The sequence below is a fragment of the Ochotona curzoniae genome, unplaced genomic scaffold, assembly GCF_017591425.1.
Source record: "Ochotona curzoniae isolate NIBS_2020 unplaced genomic scaffold, NIBS_Ocur_1.0 patch433, whole genome shotgun sequence".
Lineage (NCBI taxonomy): Eukaryota > Metazoa > Chordata > Mammalia > Lagomorpha > Ochotonidae > Ochotona > Ochotona curzoniae.
Window position 1 is genome coordinate 1,714,396 of NW_024467010.1, and position 22,340 is coordinate 1,736,735.

Consider the following 22,340-nt stretch of genomic DNA (forward strand, 5'->3'; position numbering starts at 1 on the left):
GCCAGCGTACAAAGGTTTAATTGTTGAAAATATCCAGGGCAGCTATGGGCCGGTCCCTGTGGGGTACCTACCCTCCAAGTTGGACCAGCAGCTCTGAGATGCTCCCTTCTGGCTTTGAGCCTGGGCAACTGGTCCCAGGCCCCTGAGGCAGGTGCTGTTCCAAATCACTTGGTGGGGGAGCCAGCCCCCCAGGTCCATGATGAACTGGGACAACAGGCAAGATGGGATGGCAGGTGGTAGCTGAAGGTACCAGCTTGGGTCTGCCCAAGCAGACGAGGAGGGCAGGGCAGACGAGGAGCCCTGGGCCTGCCCAGGCCCATTCTGTTCACCCCCTGCCCACCCCCCATACCCTTTGCTCCACATGCTAGCAGGCATCTGAGAACAGGCAGCCAGGCACAGAGAAAGCAGAGGTGAAGGCAGTCCACTGGATTGCAGGGCCCAGAGGCCATGGGCCAGGACGTGCCGGGCAGGGGAGGCATCTTCCAGATGGAGAGGAAGCTGTGAGAGGTGCCAGGGCACCAGGTGGTTCTAGGACATGGTAGTGGCAGGTGAGGCCAGCAGTGACTGGTGGGCAGGCTAGTCCTGGGGGCACAAATCGGAAGTGGGAGGGAGGTAAGTGTGCTCCAGAAGGGAGGTGACTGAGGGCTGCCTGTGGGTGTAGGAGGAGCAAGGCCCACAGGCCACTCACCCACTCATCCTCATCCACTCCTTCGAAGGAGTCCTGTGGCAGCGGGTCCTCCCGGTTGCCTAGCTTGGCCACCATGGCACACAGCAGCTGAGGGTATGGAAAAGGGCCAGACAGAAGGGTTGGGAGGGGACTAGGACTCTCTGAACCCAGAAGCAACCAAGCCCCGTGGCTCAGACCCAAACACTCTTGGAGAAGCCATTCTCTTGATGAGCCTGGGCAAAGCTGATGGGTTTTCACTGAAATAGGTACTGGAGTCAGAGGAGGAATGAGAGAGAGGAGGAGTGGAGACAGGAGACCTCAGACAGAGGTGGGTTCTGCCATAGAGAGGTGCCAGAGAGGAGTCAGGACAGAGGTTGGGTCAGGAAGTCTGGACAGAGGCTGTGGTAGTGGCACCAGACACAGGTGTGGCCAGTTCCATACCATTCCTCAGATTTTCAGTTGCACACCGGAATGTCAAAGGCACTGGGAGCCCAACCTTTGGATTTGGTTGTGTTAGGCCTGGCTAGAGGGCCCCCTACCACTGCCAGCTTCTTGTAGGTGCTGGGGGTGGGGGTTACACCAAGTCAGCAGTGGGATGGAGCAGGTGTGATGTGTAGCTCCACTCCCAGCCTGGGTCAGAGTTGAAGAAACGGACGGTGGGGCACAGCCGGGGCCCTTCACCCAGTCATAGGCAGCCCTCGCCCTTGCCTACCTCTTCCTTTTTTTGCTGGTCTGACTTCTCTTCCAAGTACTGCGCTGAGGATGGGGCCCGCCGAGCAGACGCCTCACGGGGGGCTTGGCTCACTTGGGCACAGTAAGGACAGACATCAGAAAGTCCCCTGGATGGACCATCTGGTGCCAGCCCCTAGAGGATTCCATGGCAGAATTCCCAGAGGTGGCACTAACAGTGACCACAGCCTCTGAGTATCAGAGTATGCGTGTGGAAGATCCAGGGGGTGGGGGTAGGGACTTGCCTCTGGGACTCAGGAGATGGGGTAGAGATGGGCCACCCCCATCCTTAGGAATGCCAGAGGTCTCTGTGTGCCAGCAGGCATGAACAGCTGGATTTGAGCCTTCAGCCCCTGCCTTGTCCCCTACCCATCCCCCAGTCAGTCCTTCACTCTACCTGGGGTCATGCCGGGGGGCTGCAGGCTGAGCAGGCGGGGCTTCGCATTAGCACCTGCCAGCCAGGCCTCGGCACTGAGCACAGGCTCCCAGGTCACTGCTGTGGCTGGGAACACGTCATCCTGGAAGAACTCTTTCTGCGGAGGCAGGGAGGGCTGCCTGAGACACTGATCAGAGCCCTGAGGCACATGTGCTCCTCGCCAACCCCCAGCCCCAAGTCTGTGCTTGGTTCCCAAGAGTTTCTGTGGGACAAGGGGCAGGAATCCCCAAAGGGCAGTGACAGGGTGAGACCTAAATCTCCCAACAGATGTTAGGAAGCAGCTGGACAGGGTTGGGCTTTGGAGCCCTGGACCTCCATCTCACCCGGACTCGGGGCAGCCGGAAAGCCACTGGCTCTAGGGAGGTTTGACGCAGTCGCAGGCATCGAGCAAATTCCACTTCCCGCACGTCACACTCTGTCTTGGGCAAGAGGACGAAGCCCTGGGGGGTGGGGGAGAGGAAAGAGGAAGTTGGGACAAGAGGCCAAAGCTTCAGGAGACCACAGGGCCACGGTCATCCCGGGTTGGGGGGGGGGGCGGTGTTGGTAATGTGCGATGGTTGCTCTTGGCAGAGAAAAGCCCTGTGGGTAATATGTGTTGAGAATTCCCACCATGGCAGTTCAAGCAGGCGTTACTGGGGGACAGAGAGCAGCACAGCTTCCAGGATGCACGCAGTGTCCACATCCTTGGGACTGAGTCCATAGACGAACACCAGTCAACAGCACAAGCAACAGATACACTGGGCAAAACTGTTAGGAAGTGTGGGGTCAGTGCTTGGCCTAGCAGTGACGTTATCTGCATGTGCATGGGTTTGATACCCACCTCTGGCTCCTGACTCCAACTTCCTGCTGACAGAGACCCCGAGAGGGTAAAGGGAGGTTTCAGGTCATTGGGTTCTGTCACCCACGTAGTAGGCCTAGAGGGACTTCTCAGCCCCAACTGTGGATTCAGCCCAGCCCCTAGCACCGGTAGGCACCATAGGAGAAAATCAGAGAACGGCAGCTCTCTTTGCTTCTCTAATTCAAGCAAAAATGGAGCAAGTAGGTGGCTAAGCTGCTGGTTTGGCTGCTCAGGTCCCACATCTGGGTGCCTGGGTCCCAGTCCCAGCTTCATTTCTGATCCTTACTTCCTGCTGATGGATACCACCCTTGGAAGCAGCAGGTTGAATCCTTGCCACCCATTTGGGAGATTCAGATGGAGTTCCTCATTCCTAGCTTTGGTCTGGTCCAGCCTTGGCCATCACAGGCTTGTGGGGGCACAAACCAGCAGAAGAGTGCTGTGTCTTTCAAACTAATTTAAAAAGGGAGAATAATTGGGAAGTGACAGTGAAAAACTGAGCGTAGACATCTGGTGTTATTCCTGGGTCAGTTCCAGGACCCACTGAGCAGACTAAACCTGCAGATGCTCCAGTCCCTTACCTAAAATACCAGGTGCTGGCCCAGAACCCTCTGAGCATCCTCCAAGCACTTCCAGTCCTTTCTAAATCACTCACAGCCCTTAACGCAATGCAAATGCTGTGTAAACAGCTGTCACTCTGTGATGCTTAGAAGTCATAGTTAGAAAGCATATAAATGTTTAGTGCAGAGGCAATTAAAAATAGTCGACCTGGGGATGCAGCACCTGTCTGTGTGTGTGTGGAGCTGCATTTATTACCTTAGTTTTTATAGGTTCATGTAATGTAATCTCATGGAGCTTATCATTTAATAATGGCTGAGCATAATGGCTTGTTTTCAACATCCCCAGACAGGAGTGGATTTCTCTGGTACTTTCTGTTCCCTAGAAGGGACCACCACTTGGGACCCCTGTGGTCCCAACAGTGTCCTGGCTCCAGTCCCAGCTACTCTGCTTCTGATCCTGTTTTCTGCTAATGCATCCTGGGGAGTAGGAGATGATGGCTACAGGACCGGGAGCGCGGCCACCGACGTGATGGGAGACCTGGATAGATTTCCAGATTCCTGGCTTTGGCCTATCTCAGTCTTGGAGGCAGACAGATGGATGTATATCTATCTGTTACTTTGATTTTCCAGTAGATGCAAACAAATAAGTAAACTATATATATATATGTATATGTATATATATATATATATATATTTTTTTTAAATCCTAGACATTTTCACAACTGGCTCCTGCAGCATCACCCCCACAGCTCCTGGCTTGCTGAACCCACAGGCTCCTGCACTTCCCCCAGGCAGCCACATGGGGGCGAGGAAGCTCTGTGGTACTGGTTGGGGATGGGAAGCTAGTCCAGGAGGAAGGGTGGCCTCACCTTGTGGGGGTCAGGCGATGTGAAGCTATTACATTCCAGGAAGAAAGGGGCCTCAGGGAGCAGCTCATACAGGAACACGCGGGTATCACCCTGAATGAAAGAAGCCGACAGTGAAGTGGCCAGAGGTAAGGTCCCTCTCATCCATCTCACCACTGCCCACACCTGTCCAGCCTACCTTGCCTGTGAGGAGCACCAGGCCAGTGTCCGGGTCATAACTGGGCAACAGCGTTGAAGGAGCCACGTCTAGGCCAAGCACTGCCATGGGCCCGCCCATCAGAGCTCCAGCTGCATACAGGAGCAGCTGGCGTTCACTGCGACTGTAGGGAAGTCGGGCAGAGGCAGGGCCTTAGGGCTGGAGAGGCCAGGCCAGTCCAAGACTTGCCCTAGAACCATTTCCCGGGCACGGGAGAGGCCGAATGTACAGCTGGCAGCAGCCTGATTCTAATCACTGCTGCCCAGCCCTGCCCTGCACAGTCTTGGCCTCCATACCCGTCCGGGGGCCCACATACCTGGACTTTTCCCCCTCAGCTCCACTTGGGTGGGTTACTTCATGCCACCCACACATGAATGTACCCCTTGTGACCTGCTTTTGGTGACACCTCCATTGGGAAGTCCTTCCTGGTCCCTGCTGCAAGCACAGGGTGCTCATATTTCAGGCTAAGGTCTGTTTGCTGTGCTTCAGTGACACCTATCCGACACAGTGGGACAGTGGGACCTGCTCTCAACCCTTTGGGCCCTCTCCAGCCCCACCCCCTCATCTAGCTACCCAACTGCTTCTCTGTCCATTGGCCTACCCACCCACCCATCCAGTGAGAGGCAGACACAGGTCCTGTCAGTCTGCCACTATCTGACTGTGGGGATGGGGTGCAGAGGCAGCTGCTGAAGCCTGGAGATAGTGGTTTGGGGGGTCTTTACCTGTCAAAGCCAGACACCAGCAGACAGCGACCATCACACACCCAGACAATCCGAGCTCCTCGGGCCCCCTCAGGCCCTGGCCCTTCCTGTGGAGACACAGAGCATGAAGCCCAGCTAGAGCCCTTGGGGCTGGCAACCCCCACATGCCTTGCTGCCCATATACACTTGTTCACCTGTAGGGGCTCAGGCCCACGCAGGGGTTCATAGACACGCACACGCCCATCCTTGCACACGGTGGCCAGCTGCTGTCCATCAGGACTCCAGGCCAGGCTGAAGATCTGCCAATATGGAAGGGGTTGAATGGTGGCCTTTGGCCTCATGACTGGGCATCTGCCTTCACAGCTGTCCTACCTGGTCCTGGTGGCCCTGCAGCCTCATCCGCTCAGCTCTTGCTCGAAGGTCCCAGATGCGAACCGTGAGGTCATAGGAAGAGGAAGCCAGCACGTCAGCTGCCCGAGGGTGGAAACACAGGGAGTAGATCTTCTCTGTGTGGCCTGAGGGAAAGCCAGGGTGGGAGGAGTGGAACAGATGCTCCAGGAGGCCACTGCCCCTCCACAGCCCCGGTGGCTTTCTGACCTGTGAGCACGGCGTCAGGCGTGGTGAGCACCTCTTCCAGGCCCTCCGGGGGTACCCGCCACAGTCGGATCCTGGCATCCTCACCAGCTACAAGAAGTGGCTGTTCGTCTTTGCTGGCCTAAGATTCCTGGGCTCTCACCTGGGGCCCGCTCTCAAGCCCAGGCACCCAGCTTCCTTACCCACAGCCAGGCGGTGGGGATCAAAGGGGTCCCAGACTAGATCCATTACGGCTGCCCCGTTCTGCAGCGTGGGCAGTGCTGTGTCAGGCAGGCGACCAGGCTTCCGCAGCTGTGGGAGGTACCCCCATCCCACAGCCATCAGCACCAGGCAGGGGCTGCCACCCTGTGCTACGAACCCACGTGACACTCAGGGAACCCCAGAAAGTGAAGGGGTGGCAGTGTGGAGGAAACTCAGGTAGGCAGGCTAGAAGGCCAGCTCTGTCCGCCCATTACACACTGTATGACCCAGCCAGGTCCCGCAGTTCACTGTGTCTCATCACCCCATCTGCGTCGGGAAGGAAGGACAGGAACAGGAGTGGCATCTACTGCATGGGGTGACTGGACTGACCACAGGGTCTGCCAAGTAGGCACCTGTCCTGGATCCCTATCGGTGAGCTACTAGGGGTAGCTAATGTCCTCAGTGTCCTTGCTGCCTGCTTGCAGGGACCTGAGGAGCAGTCCTGCTGGACTAGGGCAGCTTACCTCCAGCACGGCCACCTGCCCTCCGCTGCTAAGCAGAGGTACGGCCACACGCAGCTGGTTGGCACAGAAGCCATCACTCTCGCCAGGTGTGGTGAGGTTGAGCCCCTTGAGGTTGGTGATGTGGCTGTCTCGGTGCAGAATGGTGCCCTGAGCGTGGCGAAATTTGGAGCTGGGGCCTGGAGAGCAGCGGGGACACCGAGCCATGTGTGAGGATGCTGGGCCTACAGCCCTGCCCCTAAGTCCAGGATGTCAGCTGCCTCCAGCGAGAGAAGATGTATGAGATCCGGCCACCACAGTGTGCCAGGACTCGTGCCAAGGGTCAAGGCCCTTATCCGAAGCTGGGCTCTCTTAGGGGAACCTGGAGTTCTAGGAAGTGCTGCTTGGAACCCTACAGCCCAGGCCTCCCGTCGAGAGAGTAGCCCCACCCCAGCCCCCAGGACCAAGGACTCCGTTGGGAACCCAAGTCTCTGGCTGAACAAGGGGTGTCCCTCTGGGCCAGGACTATGGAGTACAAAGGACAGCTGCCTTCAGGGCTCCTGTGGCAAGGAGTGACTCTTACCCAACAGGCTCTGTAACGACCTCTGGCTGGGGCTGGTCCCAATGCCGCTGGTGCTGGAGAGCGAGGGCCCCAGGCTTGAGGGCGTGGAGGGTGAGGTAAGGGAGCTGGGTGGGGAGGAGAAGCCCTCCTAGGAAGAAGCACCCTGGTTAGCACACAGGCCCTGGGGTGAATAGCCAAAGAGGGGAGTCCAGACCCAACCCCTGGGTCACTGGGCACTTGAGGCTGGTCAGGCGCCTCTGCCTCTGCTGTAAGCATGAAGGGGATGGAGGTGGGTGGAGAGAGGGATGGTGACTTGAGACAACACTGAGGAGGGAGGAAGACAGAGCTCTGAACTATAGGGACAGCAGGTGGCAGCCACCACCCTCTGCTCTGGGGGTGAGATCTATGAACATTTCAAGAGAATCCAAAAAATGGTTTTGATGTGCAAAGTCTGGCTTTTCAAGTGTTTGCTCACTTGAGGAAATACTGCCAAGCTCTGAATGTGAGCTGCATTTTTCAGCTTCCGTTGTGCCTGGTGGCCATGAGGGATTAAGATATATCCCCATCTGGTGGCCCAAGTCACTCTGAGCACCAGCCATGGCCTCAGCTATGGGAGGAGGAGGGGCAGCTTGCTACTTACACTTGGGCTGGTATCATCCACGGGCATCTCTGCAGGCTGGGCCATGCCAGGGGGAGGCTCCACAGGGGGCACCAGGCAAGAGGTGAAGTTGGGATGGGGTCGGTGGGCTGGGTTGAGACTAACTTTCTGCACCTGTGGGGAGGTTGCTGGTTGAACCAGTGGGGTTTCTGGGCCCCCAGGTCAGAAGGGACTGACCTGGTTAGGGAGAGGGGGCACAGAGAGGCCCAGTGACTTGGGTGTAGATAAGCTAGGGGCTTTCAGGCCACTGGAACAGGGAGCCAGGCCTTGGCCCTACCTGCTGGTTGCTCCCAGCCCACCAGGCACGGGAGTCAGAGGCGGGCATGCAGCCAGCAGTGTCCGGGAACAGGTCTTCATGGAACTCCACAGCCTGGAGGCAGATGGGCAGGCTGCTGGTGAGGTCCAGGCCCCTGTTCCAATGCCCAGCCCCAGCTTCCCGGGCAGGATGCCTTCACCTTGCGGGGCACATGGTAACTGATGGGGATGATGGCAGTGTCGCTCAGCTGTAGGACACGCAGCACCTCGCAGTTCATGACAGTCAGTGCCCGTCGGGGAACAAGAACTGCCCCTTGCAGAATGCCCTCCAAGACACACTGAGTCACTGTCGGATACCATACAAGACAGTTGGTGGCAGCCAGGGTGTGAGGTGGGGTAGAGGGTGGGATAACCAGGCCTCACCTGGGCTCAGGGCTGGCTGTTGCAGGGTCACCTCGTAGCAGTACAGCTGACTCTCGCCCTGAAACAAGACCAGGTGTGGCTCTGTTTGCTGCCCACAATGTTGCCCCTGCTGCACCCCAGTACTCTGGGGACAGAGGCAAGGTGGCCACCGGTGCAGGGTTCACATCTGCTGAGCACCAAGCTGGACCCTGGGGGCCTTCCGCTCACTTGCTGCTCATCACAGGTTCAGTGAGTGCCAGGGGCTCTATATTGGCATGCAGCCAGCTGCCTGACTTCCTGAGGTTGCCGTTCCAGGGGCACCACTCAGCTAGGCCACCTGGGCAAAGGCCTGGAGGCATTGGCTGAAGGAGGCTGTGCCTCTAGGTGAGCGCAGGCAACAGCCTGGGCCCTGTGGGGACAGCAGGGCGGGCACAGCCTCTGGGCTGGAGCCCCAGGTGGCAGACGTTGGGAGAGACTCTTTCTTACCTTTCCTGCCAGTATAAGCAGCCCCGAGTCTGGGTCCAACAGAGGTATCAGAGACCTGGAGGGAGAGGAATGGCAGGTGAGGCCTGGGGACCTCAGGATCCTGGATTGGAGCTTCAGCAGTAGCCACAGTAATAGTGAGACACTTGGCACCCTTCCTCCTCTCCCCGTGCTGCCCATATGTGAGCCCAAAACCACATGGCAGGACATGTACAGGGCTTGGGTACAGGAGAGCTCAAGCCAAGTTCTTTCCCCATGCTCCACTGAGACCTCAGCCCGGTTTCCAGGCCAGTGCCACCTGGGATGCCCACGGGGTCTGGGTTAGCACTTCAGGGTTTGCATTCCCAGCCAGGACTATCTGTGCATGGGCCCCAAAGATTGCCAGCTGGCCACTCAGGCTCTGCATTAATGGATGGGGCTCCTGGTGTCCCCTGGCTCCTCTGCACTGACTGCCAGGTACCAGCAACGATAAGCCTCCTCCCACTGCTGGCTGGGCTCCTCCTGTCCCCTCTGTGATCAAGGCAGGAGGGATGCTGGCCCTGTGAGTGCTGTCGTCTGGGCCCAGAGCTCCGACAGTGGCTCTCTTCTGCTCTCGCCTTCTTGTTCCTGGGGCACCCTGAGGCTGGGCTCCCACCCTGGTGCAACACTCAGCCTCAGTCCACTGTGCGCCCAGTGGTTAGAGATTATCCAGCTGCAGCAGCTGTTCCTCACCCAGGTGACAAGTGACACAACTGCCCCTGCCACCCACCCACCCATCCCTTCCTGGAGAGCTGCCCTCCCCCTCCAGGAGCCACAGAAAGGACTAGGAAGCTGGGTGGGGTACCGGGTGTCTCCACCACTTCCTGGAGTATCCTGGGCTGGTCACCTGTGAGTAACACAGGCCCCTAATTATCTCAGCCTCAGCAGGGTGAGCTGGGCTTGGCCTGACCACCGCCTACTGTGGTGGTAGAGGGGGTGGGTAAGGGACACAGACATGGTGTGACTTTGAGTGTCTGACATGCTGACACCAGCGCCAGTGGGGACAGAAGAAGCAGGTCCTATTAACATTCACTCACTCATTCCTTTCACCAGCTAGCCTCTGCCTGGCCCTCGGCTCAGGCTGTAGGAATTGCCAAAAGTGAGGACAAGAGAACTCAGCTGTCCTCAAGCAGTTTACAACTTGATGTGAGTCAGAAATTACCCCACAGATATTACACACGTGCGCGAGAAAGGGTGCCTGAAGATGCGGTGGGGGCTAAGGAGGCATGACCTTGGTTTGGCCACAGCCTTGGGGAAATCCAGCCTGCCACAGGGAGGGAGGACCAGTGATGAGCAGCGTGTGCCCAAGGCAGGTGAGCCCAAGGCCTGCAACAGGAGTGGCGAGGATGCTGGGCCTGGTGCCCTGGGTAGGGAGTTCAGCTCAGGAGGGTGAGTCAGGTAAAGCTGATGGTGAGTTGAAGCATGGCAGATGGGACGGGATGGGTGCTGAGCAGAGACCACAAGTACGGCTGTGTGAAGCTGTCTACGGCATGGGAATAGGTCGTCACGCATGGCTCAGGGCCAAGGTTCAGAGTGGCTCCGTGAGCTGGCTGGGCACTTCTGTGGTCCCCCTGTTGTTTCAGTGGCCAGATGGGAGAAAACCAGGCCTATAGGTCCCTTGCAATATGGGTAAGCTCACCCTGTCTCATAAGCCCTAGCCAGCCACTGACTCAGGAGTTGGGGGCAGGGGCAGGGAGTTGCAGAGGGCAGGGCCACCTCCTCTGACAAGTCAGGCCAGTCTTCCTTGCTCTTGGCAGAGCAATCTGGGAAGCTCTGCCAGGTGGGGGCACCCTGCCTTCCAAGGCATGGCCCAGGCCAGAAATGGGGTCATGGCACCCAGTGGCTGGCACGGGCCTCACCTCAGACCTCAAAGACAGCCAGGCTGGGATCTAGGTCCAGAACGCAGCATGAGTCTCACTCTGGCAGGGAGCCAGAGGTGGTGAGAGCTGCTGTTGCCTTGGCACACACAGGTCTAGAGCCTCAGAAAGATGGAGAGCGGCTTCGGGGGGAGGAGTGGGGTGTCAGCCTCCTGATAATGCCTGCTGCCCTGCCCTCCCACTTGCCACACTCCACGCTCCTGTACTTAGTGAACAGCATGTTTGCTGGGAAACCAACTACAAGACTCCCTCCTCAGCCTTCTCCACCCCAGCCCTCTGGTCCAGAGCCATGCAGGCACCTTGGAGCTGTCCCAATCACCCCCGCTACCACACTCCCTTCTCCATGGTCCTCACAGAAGTTCCTGGTAACTAGCTTATAGGGGTAGGGAAGAAATCCTTGAAAGCATGCAAGGAAAGTCTGGACAGCCTGGGAAGGGGTCTCCTGAATGTCCCCTTTGAGGTCTTTGTGTGGATGAACCCAGGGCACAGGACTGGGCTGGTGGTGGACATTCCGGTCAGGTGTGAGAACTGGCCGCAGAGGGGAAGAGTCAGGCTAAGGGTGCTTGGACGGCCTCAGAGGACACTCAGGGAAGAGCCGTGGAGTCTGACCAGCAGCCGCACGGCGCTGGTGGCCAATGCACACAGTTTGGGAGCAGGTGAGAACCCTTAGTAAGCAAGATCCTCGTGCCCGGTGAATGCAGGTGGTTCCGGAAGATCAGTAAGCCAGATCCTGGCCCAGCCTTACCCGAGACATTCAGTTCACCCAGCACAAGCTAGGAAGCCCTTTTTGGATGCAGAACTACCTGAGTTTTCAATGTTGAGCTGAGAAGGGACCTCGAGGAGGTGGCCATCCCAACCCCTCTTACATGACAGCTGGTTAGGGGCCACCATGAAGACCATGCAGTGCCCCTGGTCAATATGGCATAGCATCCTGGGACGAGACTTTGGGCACCTCCAAGTCGGGAGCCAGTCCAACTAAAGCCCTGGTTATAGGCCGGGCTGGAGCGGCTGCAGGGATCCAAGGCTCTGCGGAAGTTGGGAGCTGAGCTGGGTCCCCAAAGACTCTGAGGCATCACTGTGACCACAGCCGCAAGCAGGCGGGGGTGTGCTGTGTGCTGGGGGGAGGGGCAGCAGAGCATTTTCCTGGAATCTCGAGGCAGGGGATTTTTCTGGGTGAGTCCAGCCCCTGGCACATCACACACCCCTCCTGCCCAATGACGGGCGACTATCAACTGCATTCCACAGCACATCACCCCCCCACACACACAAAATCTGAATTTGACACTGCCAGTAACTGCAGGAAGTCACTTCCTTTCTTAAAGCAGTCCCTTCATTCTTCACCCAAAAGAGGTGGGAGTGCAGGGGGGGTGCTCTCAGCCCTGTAGTCATCCTGGCTACAGGGACCACAAGCTCAAGTCTGGCAGCTCCTGTGAGAGCTGAGTGTGGCTTGCCCTGGAACTTCTGAATTTAGGATTAGCTGCCAACAGCAGCACATGCAGAGATTCAGTCTAAAAATCCGGATTTCTGGAGCTGGTCTTGGGAGCTGGGCCCTCCTGCCAGCACCAGGGGTCTGACTGAGGCCTCTGTCACCTGACTCTACCTCCCTTACATTCGTGATCTCCTTTGGGATTCACTTGCTTTTCACAACGCAGAAACCTCCCCGGTTGTCACTTGGTTCCGCAGCAGCAGACAGACTGGAGCCCGGGACGCCAGACTCCAGACCAAATCGCTCCTTCTGCGCGCTCGGGGAGGTGGCGGGGTGAGGACCAGGCCAGTCCGGCCCGATGACCCCCGGCAGCGGGGAGGGGCGGAGACTTCCAGAGCTCCGCCCGTATCGCCGACCAATGAGAGGCGACCCGCCCTCCTAGCTCTTAAGGCGTGACCCGCCTCCAGCGGGCCGACTCCGGAGCCCGAGCCCGGGGCGAGGAGACGCGAACGCTGCTACCTCGGGAGTCCGGACACCTCCGGACCGGCTGGTCGGGAAGAACTGAGGCCACGGCCACTCCGCCGGGCTCCCCCCGCTGCCACTGCCTGGTGAGTGTCTGCGGGGCCGGGTGGCTGCGGGAGGGGATGCCGGGCAGCGCTGCTCATGAACGGACCCCCCCTGCGTGCACACGCACCTAGGGAGGGACCCCGGCCCCAGCTCCAGCCCTGCACGGCCACCTGCACGGATTCGGGCGCAGGCGACGCCCCACCCCATCCCGTGCGCCTGCCGCGGCGGTCCCGGGGCGCCCCACAGCCGGGCCAGGGTGCGCGTGTCCGCGGCTAACCGGCTGGCGAGGCTGTGAGCAGACAAAATAAACACCCCCTCCCTTGCTTCCTCCTCCTACGGCTGGGCCCTCGGGCAGGCACAGTTTTATGAATCAAACCTCTTTGAGGGGATGGTGAAGCCACAAACTTGGGTCACTTTTCCGTTCTGGGGTCAGACAGTCGGGTGGTCCTGTCAAGAACAGCTGACCCTTTGGCACTCAGAACAGAGAAGGGGTCCGCAGACATGCAGCCCCAGGGAGGGGGGGAAAGCTGGCGGAGATCTGATGCGATCTCCCAGGTGGGGTGCAGTGTGGCTGGCATAGTGTGCCCCATCTGAACCTAGTGGCCCAGAGCCAGCCTAGTCCTTTGTGTCTCTGGGCTGGCAGCGCTGGAGCTTGGGACTGCCGGGTCTCCTGTGGTCATTGGCAAAGCCTGCTCATTGGTGCCAGCCATTCTGCCTCACCCCCGTTGGTTAACAATTACCACACTAGGGTCGCTGACCGCCTTTCCTGCTGGCGCCCAGAGATGGAGTTGCTGGGTACTAGAAGACCCTGGAGGTCTAGCTGTCCCCCTGCTAGCCAGCCAGCTGCACCCAAGGACAGGGTAGGCTCTGGAGGAGGGCATGATGACCCCAAAGCCCCATCCTCAGGCCAAGAGCCTCCGTGAATGAGGACAGGACGGAAGCTCAAAGGTCCCTTCTGATGAGGTTAGGCCTTGGCTGTCCTGGCACAGAGGTGGCCAGGCTGGTACCCACCCCCTCTACCACCCGCCCTTCCAGCAGGGTCCATCAGGAGCCAGCCCAGCTGCTGGCACAGCCCTGCAGAGCTAGGGCAGGCGGGTGAGGGGGATGGGCTCAGAGTCCCCAGAGTTTACTGTCTTCTCCCAGGGGAGTCAGCCCCGGAGCTTCTGTAAACAGAGTGTCAGAGGCAGGAAGAGGGCCCTGGAAATGAGCAGCCCAGCTGGATTCCCTCCAGACCATTATCTAGCCTCTCCCAGCCCAGAGGGGAAGACCAGCACCCACGTGCCAGCCTGGCTGCCTGGGCTCTGCCTGTCCCCACTCCCCCGGCCTGATGTGGCTGCAGATTAGAATGGCCACTTGAAACCTGTGGTACTAAGGGTAACCAGGGGTGGGGGGGTGACTGTCCCTTGGCGCCACCCTTCACACTCTGGACATGGGAGCAGGATGACCTATACGATCCTCCCTAGCAAGCCCCTTGGGGCAGCAGAGGGATGACCATAGGCCCTGCTCTTGTGACATTTGCACCCACAGGCCAGGATTAGGGGCCTTTAAGAGGACCCTGCTGTTGGTGCTGGTCAGCCCCTAGCAACAGGGAAGCAGGGCTGCAGCTGGGCCCAGGCGGCAGCTGCCCCTCAGCCAGCCAAACAGCTTCCATCACGAGCGGAGAAGGCACCTCGAGCCAGTGCCAGGCTCCAGGCTCATGTCAAGGGCAGCAAGGCTACCTGCCTGGGTTAGCAACCCTTCTGGAGTGACCCTCGACTCTCCTCAGAGCCCTTCCTTGGGCTGGGGAGCCCAAGGCTCTGCACTGCCAAGAAAACCAGCTCCCCTCATTGCTGTGGAATTTGCGTGAGTTCTTGGAGAAGGGGAGGGAGAGAGAGAGAGAGTGTGTGTGTGTGTGTGCAGGCGTGTGCCTGTGCAAGAGTGTGGCCAGTGGGTGTGTGTCTGGCGTGGGCGTGTGTCTGGGCACGTGACTGCAGCCCAGCCGCATTTGGGGTGGGCGGGGGTGCCTGGGGAGCCCCGCACGGGGGAGGGGCAGCAGCACAGCCGCCTTCGCCTGCCTTTTATCGGTTTCCACATTCCATCCAGAGTCAGCCGGGTTGATTTCCCTCCTTCACCGTCCAGGCCCTCAGGCCTCCCCCACTTTTCGCTTTTCCTCATTCCAGCTGGCTGGGTGTGAGGAGGCTGGAGGAGGCTTCCTGCAAGCCACCTCTGTTTTTTGGGGGGTTGAGGTTGGGGCAGGCAAAGGACCCATTCTCCCTCAAGGTTGAGGACGGCCCCCCACTGCACTCCTGGGGAATGCAATAAGGGCTCTGACATTCCTGGAGGCTGCCTGAGAGATTTAATTAAGGCGGGAGGAGGGAGCTGGCTTACATGGAGAAGGGGCTGGGGCAGCCTCTGGGGCCTCTGCTGGCCCTGAGCCCTGAGCCCGAGCCTGGCCTGGCAGCAGTGAGAGCTGTGGGGGCAGGGCAGTGGCTCACCTGTGTGTCCCTCAGCCCACACAGACCTAGGAAGGGGCCACTTCCGACAGAGAGTAACTGGGGTGCAGGGCCTGGTGAGCATAAAAGGACAAGAGCCCTTTGGCTCTTTGCCTTGGCTTGGAGCTCATAGCTCCATTGGTGACTAAGGTGTTTTGCTGGCAATGTCAGGGTTAATTGTAGGGTTAGGGCCTTACTAGCTAGGTGCTTGGCATGGGTGGAGATAGGGTGGTGAGGAGGCGGGGTGTCTGGGTCCAGCCCAGTGGCATCACACCTGTTGTGTGCCAACAGTGGCATCTGAACTGGCCCATTTAGTTGGGCCACAGCCATCACATAGCTCCCAGGACCACAGGTGTTTTCTGCTAGCAGACGGGCCCCTCTCCTGACTGACAGGCCCCTCTCCTGACTGACCAGACTTCCCACTGCCCCGAGGGCTCCCTTGAACCTCACTAGCCTTAGTCATTCATCTCCAGGGCTGGACTGACAGGTCTGCTGGCTGCCAGGTCACCTCACACCTGGGGCAAGACAGCCAGCTTTCTGGGGAGGCAGAGAAGTGCCCAGCTGCTGGCTGGTGCACACCTGCCCCCTCCCTGGAGGGGGATACCTACTGACCTCTGGCTGGTACCCTCCATAATCCCAGGGTTCTGACCTCTGGCTGGGTGGAGGAGTTTTTCCAAGTCACTGGCTTGGATGTTCTCATCAGTGGGGCCCAGGGAATTGGGGTTTTTTTAGCCTTCTGAGTGACTGATGTATGGCAGGGGCTGAGAAGCCCCCAGGGTAACGGGTGGTCAAAAGACTGGGGAGGGCCGGGCACTGGGTGTGGTAAGAAGCAAGTGGGTATCTAGTGCCCCCCTTGCTGCCACATTGTTTCTGTGGTGGACAGGGCAATATGAAAGGCTGTCCCCAGGGGGGTGGGGAGCTGGCTTAATCCCCAGCTAGGGCTAGGACCCTGCCAGGAGAAAGGCTCATGCCAGCAGCCTCCAAGGCACCTCTTCACTATGCTGGGCTGAGAGCTGCTGTGTCCCAGGGAAGGGAGATGAGGTGGACCCAGGCAAGAGCCCCAAGCTCCTCAGACACGTCAGCAAAACTGGAGCCAGCCATCCTGGCCGCCGGCACAGTCCCGCCTGCCTTGGGGGGTTGGCAAACTCCTGGGGCTGGGCTGCTGCCAGTACTGGCCGGCAGTGCAAGGCCCAGGCAGGCCAGTGCTGGAAGCTGGAGACTCAGAGCCACAGGGTCAGATCTGCAGGGCCTGTCCCTACAGCCCACTTTGCCGCATCTAGCACAGGAAAGGAAGCGTGGGCCTATGTCTGCCCAAGCCTGTCCCCTCCACCCATCCAGGCATGTGTCCTTACCCAGGAGCACTGAGATGCACCAGCCTGAGGGCTGGACATGCCACCTAAGGCCCAGGTTCTGCAACACATGATTCACCTGTCCTTGCCAATCTCCAGGCATGGATGTGAGTAGGGTGCCCACAGTGTGCTGTATGCTGGAAGGAGGATTGGGGCATCTTGCTGCCCCCTCCCCTGCCTCTGAGTGCTGGGATGACGGAGCTCCTTAGTCTTCCCATAGAGCTCCTCCTGGAGGTCATGTGCTGCAGGGAGCTGGCCAAAACACAGCTCACCCCCACACACCCCCTTCCAGGACTGAGCACACTCAACCTCCATTTCCCAACCACCCAAGCAAGGGTGGAGGGCAGCCTGAGTGTGCAGGTCCCGGGGCTTCCTGTCTATGGCATCTGTGTCCATCAGAGAGGGCAGGTTTTATGGGTAGGACCCTCAGGAGTCCACGGTCACTGGCCACTCAGCATGTGCTTCAAGTACAAGCTCAACTGCCCTGAGGTACAGCCACCATGGCCATCCCTACAGAGCTGGCCAAGACCCCCGGGGGTGGTCAGACCTTGTTGCTAGACAAGCAAGAAGGGCAGTGGGCAGTGGAGCCCAGGAGTCTGGGCAGAAAGGAGGCGGGTCTCCAGAAACTCCCCCACAGCCTCTGCATAGGAAAAGGTCTCCCCTGGGCTCTGCTCAGCAGATCAAATATCAAAGCACAGGCCTGCTTCAGGCAGAGCCCCTGTAATCACAGGTCAGCACAGGTCAGCACAAGGCAGGGGGGCCCTACAAAGACCTGTGCCCAGATCTCCCCGTTTAAAATCAGCATTAAAATCTCAACTCTGAAATGGGGGGTTCAGGGAGGAGAAACGGGGGAGGGGCAGGGCTACTTATGCTGATTCTGCAAGGTCACTTGGGTATGCTTCTGGGTCTCTCTCAGGATTACTCTTACCAGCCTGTGGCTTGCAAACCTCAGCACCAACTCCTGCCTCACTCGCCCTGTAGGGAGCCAGGCTCAGGCACAGGAGCTCACTACTGTATGTTCCTGAGAGCAGCAGGAAGATGACACAGAGTTCCCTCTGACTGTGGATGTCGCCTTAGCCTAACACCCAAGTCATTTTGGTCCTAACAGTTATCTCATAGCTTACTACCTGCTGGCCAGATGGCCACCCCCAGGCCAGACCAACCCACAGGACCAGCCTGCATGCTTGGCCATTCATGCTAAGGGCTCTGCATGCATCCTCTGCTGGATCTGAAATATCCTGGAGACACAAAAGATATAGGTGCTGAGAGCCACGCTGCCATCCATAGCCTCACAACTTGGACATCTTGGTGTCCAGGACTGCTGGCCTGGGGTGCAAGCTCTTAACCAGCCGCCCATGAGGCCCAAGTGGAGCTGCTACTGCCACAGTCGTGGCCAGTGAGGCCGCGTGCAGGGTCCCCTCCCACCTGACCCTGTCATGGCCCTGTGGGGAGGGCTGATTCAGGGGGAGGTGGTCTCAACTCCATATGGATGTGGGATGGGTGGGGGTCACTCACAGCTCACATCTGGAGACCAGGCCCCACCCACTGTCCTCTGAGTCAGGGAGGGTGGAGTAGTCCCTCAGGGAGGAGGTGGGAGTGTGTGGCACACAGGGCCTTAGGTCATCAGACAAGGGACAGGCACAGGCAGACCCAAGAAGGCCCTGGACCATTTACTCAGTAGGCAGCTGTGCTGGACAGGGCAAAGAGGTGACCCACAGCCAGGAGCCTACAGAGCCCCCCATGGGGAGGGGGCCCAGCTAGGGTGTCTCAGAGGGGTCTTTGCCACTGTTAATTAGTGAGGACTGCAGACTCCTAGGAGAGGCCACTACTTCCCTCCAGGGAGCTGAGCAGGTGGCTGTGGTCTGCCCAGCTCACCCCAGGTGACAAGGCTTCCTCCCTTTACCTAGAGCTGGCAGTCAGTCCTGTGACCTCCTCCTCCTCTTCCCATTCCAGGAGCCCAGGACCTGGGGGTGGTGACAGTGGGGGAGGGGTGGTGTGGCACAGATAGCTCCTCCCTGCAGCTGAGGGCAGTGGGGCAGAACTGGGCTGGGTTGGGGTCCTGTTACCTGGACAGCCACTGTGGGGGAAGGGAAGGCTGGCTGGCCAGACCTCTAGCACAAAAGGCCCTTGTATAAGAGCAGGCAGGAAAGGGAGGGGTGCCGGCCCCTGAGCAGGACTACCTCCCAGGGACAGACTGGCACCAGTATAGGATCAGGGACCTCAGAGGGGGGTGGTCTAAAGACTGCTCCCCACAGGAGACTAAGTGATGCTGAGCAAACAGCTGGGGCCTAAGGATGGCTGGAAACTGGGGGAACAGGATGCCCTGCATCCTGGGCTTTGTGATGGCCAATGTCTCTTGTCCCTGTCCCTTCCTCTATTATCTGGGAGTAGGAAAAACAGTGTCTCCTGAAATGGAAGTGGGGGACCAAGATGGCTGCATCCTGGGCCAGCACAGGCACAGCCATCACCAGCACACACCGGGGGCTCTCCCTTGTCACTGCAGAGGGGATGATTACAGTTCCCCTTTCTCAGTAACCAGACCAAAGCACACCCCAAGAGGTGGGAGGGGAATGGAGGTACCCCCATGACCCTCTACAATACCCCATTTCTGAGCCTCATGAGCCCTCATATCTAGTCTCCACTGCTCCTCAGAAAACGGGGGACCTGAGGATTAGGGCTGCCTGCCTGCTTGTCTCAATGGGGATCATGGCCACTGGCTCTGCCTGCCTCCTTCCCTACCCCCCGCCCCCCAGCCTTCCCGCCGGCCACATCCTGGCAGCCCACAGCCCCTGTCCCAGGCAGGTCTGACTCTAGAAGTGGAAAAACACCGATCCCATAGTTTCCATGTGAAGTCTTCCTGCTGCGGTCTCCCCTCACCAGGGGGAGGGAGGGACGTGGAGCGTGGCGGCAGGGGCCGCGGCCTGGGGCAGCCAGCTTCTCTGCTTACGCACCCCGGGCCGCCTGCCCGCCCCCTCTCTCCCAGACGATGCAGGGAGGGGCTGCTGTTCCAAGACCTGGGATTCTCTCTCCTTCCCCATCCACCACAGAGACCTGCCCATGTACCCGCAGGAGGGCCTGAAGGACCGGAGGGGGAAGTGGTACATGTGGTCACTGGAGGCCTAGGTGCAGCTGGGCCCCATGCTGACCTCTACGTGCATCAAACCAGTGAGTGCTTGTGATGGACAATGATAACACATGACTGGTGACTGGGATGGGAACTGGGCTGGGGGCACTGAAGACCTGACTCATAACTGCTGGGCTCTACTGCACTGGGGACAGGAAGCTGCCCTTGAGTCCCCTGACTCATTGTCTCCTGTCTCTGCCTCTTCTGCTCCCAGGGAGGAAGATGCGCTCAAGGAGCCCCCTGACAGGGCTGCCCCTGCCACTGCTCCTGCTGCTGACCCTGGGACCTAGGGTGCAGGGCTGCCCTTCAGGTTGCCAGTGCAACCAGCCACGGACTGTCTTCTGCACTGCCCGCCAGGGAGCCACGGTGCCCCCAGATGCGCCACCTGACACAACTGACCTGTACATCTTTCAGAACGGCATCACCACACTTGATGCAAGCAGCTTTGCCGGCCTGCCAGGCCTGCAACTCCTGGACCTGTCACAGAACCAGATCGCCAGCCTGCCAGGTGGCGTCTTCCAGCCACTTGTCAATCTCAGCAACCTGGACCTGACATCCAACAGGCTCCGAGAGATTACCAACGAAACCTTCCGTGGTCTGCGGCACCTCGAGCGCCTCTACCTAGGGAAGAATCGCATCCGCCACATCCAAGCAGGGGCCTTTGATGCACTTGACAGTCTCCTGGAGCTCAAGCTGCAGGACAATGAGCTGCGGGTACTACCCCCACTGAGCCTGCCCCGCCTGCTGCTGCTGGATCTCAGCCACAACAGCCTCCCAGCCCTGGGGCCCGGATCGCTGGATGCTGCCAACGTGGAAGCCCTGCGACTGGCTGGCCTGGGGCTGCAGCAGCTGGATGAGGGGCTCTTTGGCCGCCTGCGCAACCTCCACGACCTGGATGTGTCTGACAACCAGCTGGAGCGTGTGCCTTCTGTGATCCGAGACCTCAGGGGTCTCACGCGCCTTCGGCTGGCTGGAAACACCCGCATCGCCCAGCTGCGCCCTGAGGACCTGGCTGGCCTGGCTTCCCTGCAGGAGCTGGACCTGAGCAACCTAAGTCTGCAAGTCCTGCCCAGTGACCTCTCGGGCCTTTTACCCCGCCTGCGGCTCCTGGCAGCTGCCCGCAATCCCTTCAACTGCGTGTGCCCCATGAGCTGGTTTGGCCCCTGGGTACGCGACAGCCGTGTCACGCTGGCTAGCCCCGAGGAGACCCGTTGCCACTTCCCACCCAAGAACGCTGGCCAGCTGCTCTTAGAGCTTGACTATGCCGACTTTGGCTGCCCAGCCACCACCACCACCACGGCCACAGCACCCACCACAAAGCCTGTGGTGTGGGAGCCCACACTCTCGCCTTCCAGCCCAGCTCCCACCTGGCTCAGTTCCACAGAGCCAGCTACTGAGGCCCACAGCCTGCCATCTACTACCCTGCCAACTGCAGTACCAGAACCCTGGCCCCAGGACTGCCCAACATCTACCTGCCTCAATGGAGGCACCTGCCGCTTAGGGCCGCAGTACCACCTGGAGTGCCTGTGTCCAGAGGGCTTTACAGGCCTGTACTGTGAGAGCTGGGCAGGGCAAGGTGCGTGGCCTAGTCCCACATCAACCATTCCAAGGCAGCCCCAGCCCCTTCCCCTGGGCATTGAGCCAGTGAGCCCCACCTCCCTGCGGGTGGGACTACAGCGCTACCTGCAGGGCAGCCCTGTACAGCTCAGGAGCCTCCGTCTTACCTACCGCAACCTGTCTGGCCCAGACAAGCGGCTGGTGACACTGCGGCTGCCTGCCTCACTCTCTGAGTACACAGTTACCCAGCTGCGGCCAAATGCCACCTATTCCATCTGTGTCACACCGTTGGGGGCTGGGCGGGTGCCTGAGGGTGAGGAGGCCTGCGGGGAGGCCCGCACGCCCCAGGCTGTCCGTTCTAACCACTCCCCAGTTACGCAGGCCCGGGAAGGCAATCTGCCACTCCTCATTGCACCTGCCCTGGCTGCAGTGCTCCTGGCTGTGCTGGCCACTATAGGGGTGACCTATTGTGTGCGGCGGGGCCGGTCAGCAGCAGTGGCAGCACAGGGCAAAGGGCAGGTAGGGCCAGGGGCTGGGCCCCTGGAGCTTGAGGGGGTGAAGACCCCTTTGGAACCAGGACCCAAGGCAACGGAGGGCAGTGGGGAGGCCCTGTCCAATGGACCTGAGTGTGAAGTACCACTCATGGGGTACGTGGGGCCCAGTCCCCAGGGGCCCTTGCCTGCTAAGCCCTACATCTAAGTCTGGGAATGAGGCAGTAGTCAGGGTGGGCTCTAGGCCTGTGCTTCCTGCTGCCATGAGAAGCAAATTCTCAGTCCCTACTGTGGGACAGGTGCAGGTGCAGCTGGTGACCGCAGTCAGTCCCTGCCTTTCCGGACCTCACCCATGAGATGCTGGGTCCTGGGAGAGGAGCACCAGGGTCCCTTGAGCCCTTGTAGTACCTGAGGGGGTGGGGCCTGCACCTCCCCTGCACTGCACAACCCAGGGACATGGCATACTCAGCTGTGTGCTGGTAACACAGGCTGGGCCCTGCTATGAAGACTCCCCTACCCTATGAAGACTCTGGGGGCAGTGAAGGAAGCCCTCCAGAAAGGGAGCAGAGGGAGAGCAGGGTAAGGACCGGGGTTGGGGCCTGCGGATTGGCCCCATGGAAATGAAGGCACAGAAGTAACTGGAAAGGAAGATGCTTTTAGGAACACTTTGTTTTGCTTTTGTTGTTTTGTTTTCTAAAACATATTTATAGGAGATCCTTTCCCATTTATTCTGGGAATTTTTTTTTTAAACTCAGAGACAAGGACTTTGGTTTTTGTAAGACAAACAATGATATGAAGGCCTTTTGTAAGAAAAATAAAAAGATAAAATGAAACCA

The 22,340-nt window shown here is 59.2% G+C and overlaps 2 protein-coding genes across 2 annotated transcripts in view; one reads left to right on the forward strand and one right to left on the reverse strand.

The window, feature by feature from the left end:
* LOC121167926 (coronin-7) overlaps positions 1-22,340 on the reverse strand; it is a 46,506-nt gene continuing 24,166 nt past the window's right edge. The window contains exons 10-28 of the mRNA XM_040997649.1: positions 8,628-8,682; positions 8,163-8,220; positions 7,940-8,085; positions 7,762-7,854; positions 7,467-7,598; positions 6,848-6,974; positions 6,289-6,464; positions 5,767-5,875; positions 5,588-5,674; positions 5,363-5,505; positions 5,185-5,289; positions 5,012-5,097; positions 4,272-4,413; positions 4,097-4,186; positions 2,156-2,272; positions 1,794-1,929; positions 1,380-1,471; positions 689-775; positions 1-582 (exon numbers count right to left, since the gene is read on the reverse strand). Of these exons, the coding sequence (XP_040853583.1) occupies positions 577-582; positions 689-775; positions 1,380-1,471; positions 1,794-1,929; positions 2,156-2,272; positions 4,097-4,186; positions 4,272-4,413; positions 5,012-5,097; positions 5,185-5,289; positions 5,363-5,505; positions 5,588-5,674; positions 5,767-5,875; positions 6,289-6,464; positions 6,848-6,974; positions 7,467-7,598; positions 7,762-7,854; positions 7,940-8,085; positions 8,163-8,220; positions 8,628-8,682 (1,987 nt within the window). The 3' untranslated portion in view covers positions 1-576. The remainder of the gene's footprint in view (positions 583-688; positions 776-1,379; positions 1,472-1,793; positions 1,930-2,155; positions 2,273-4,096; positions 4,187-4,271; positions 4,414-5,011; positions 5,098-5,184; positions 5,290-5,362; positions 5,506-5,587; positions 5,675-5,766; positions 5,876-6,288; positions 6,465-6,847; positions 6,975-7,466; positions 7,599-7,761; positions 7,855-7,939; positions 8,086-8,162; positions 8,221-8,627; positions 8,683-22,340) is intronic.
* Positions 19,679-21,712, forward strand: LOC121167927 (vasorin-like). Its single transcript, XM_040997650.1, has one exon. The coding sequence runs from the start codon at positions 19,679-19,681 to the stop codon at positions 21,710-21,712; it is 2,034 nt and encodes a 677-aa protein (XP_040853584.1).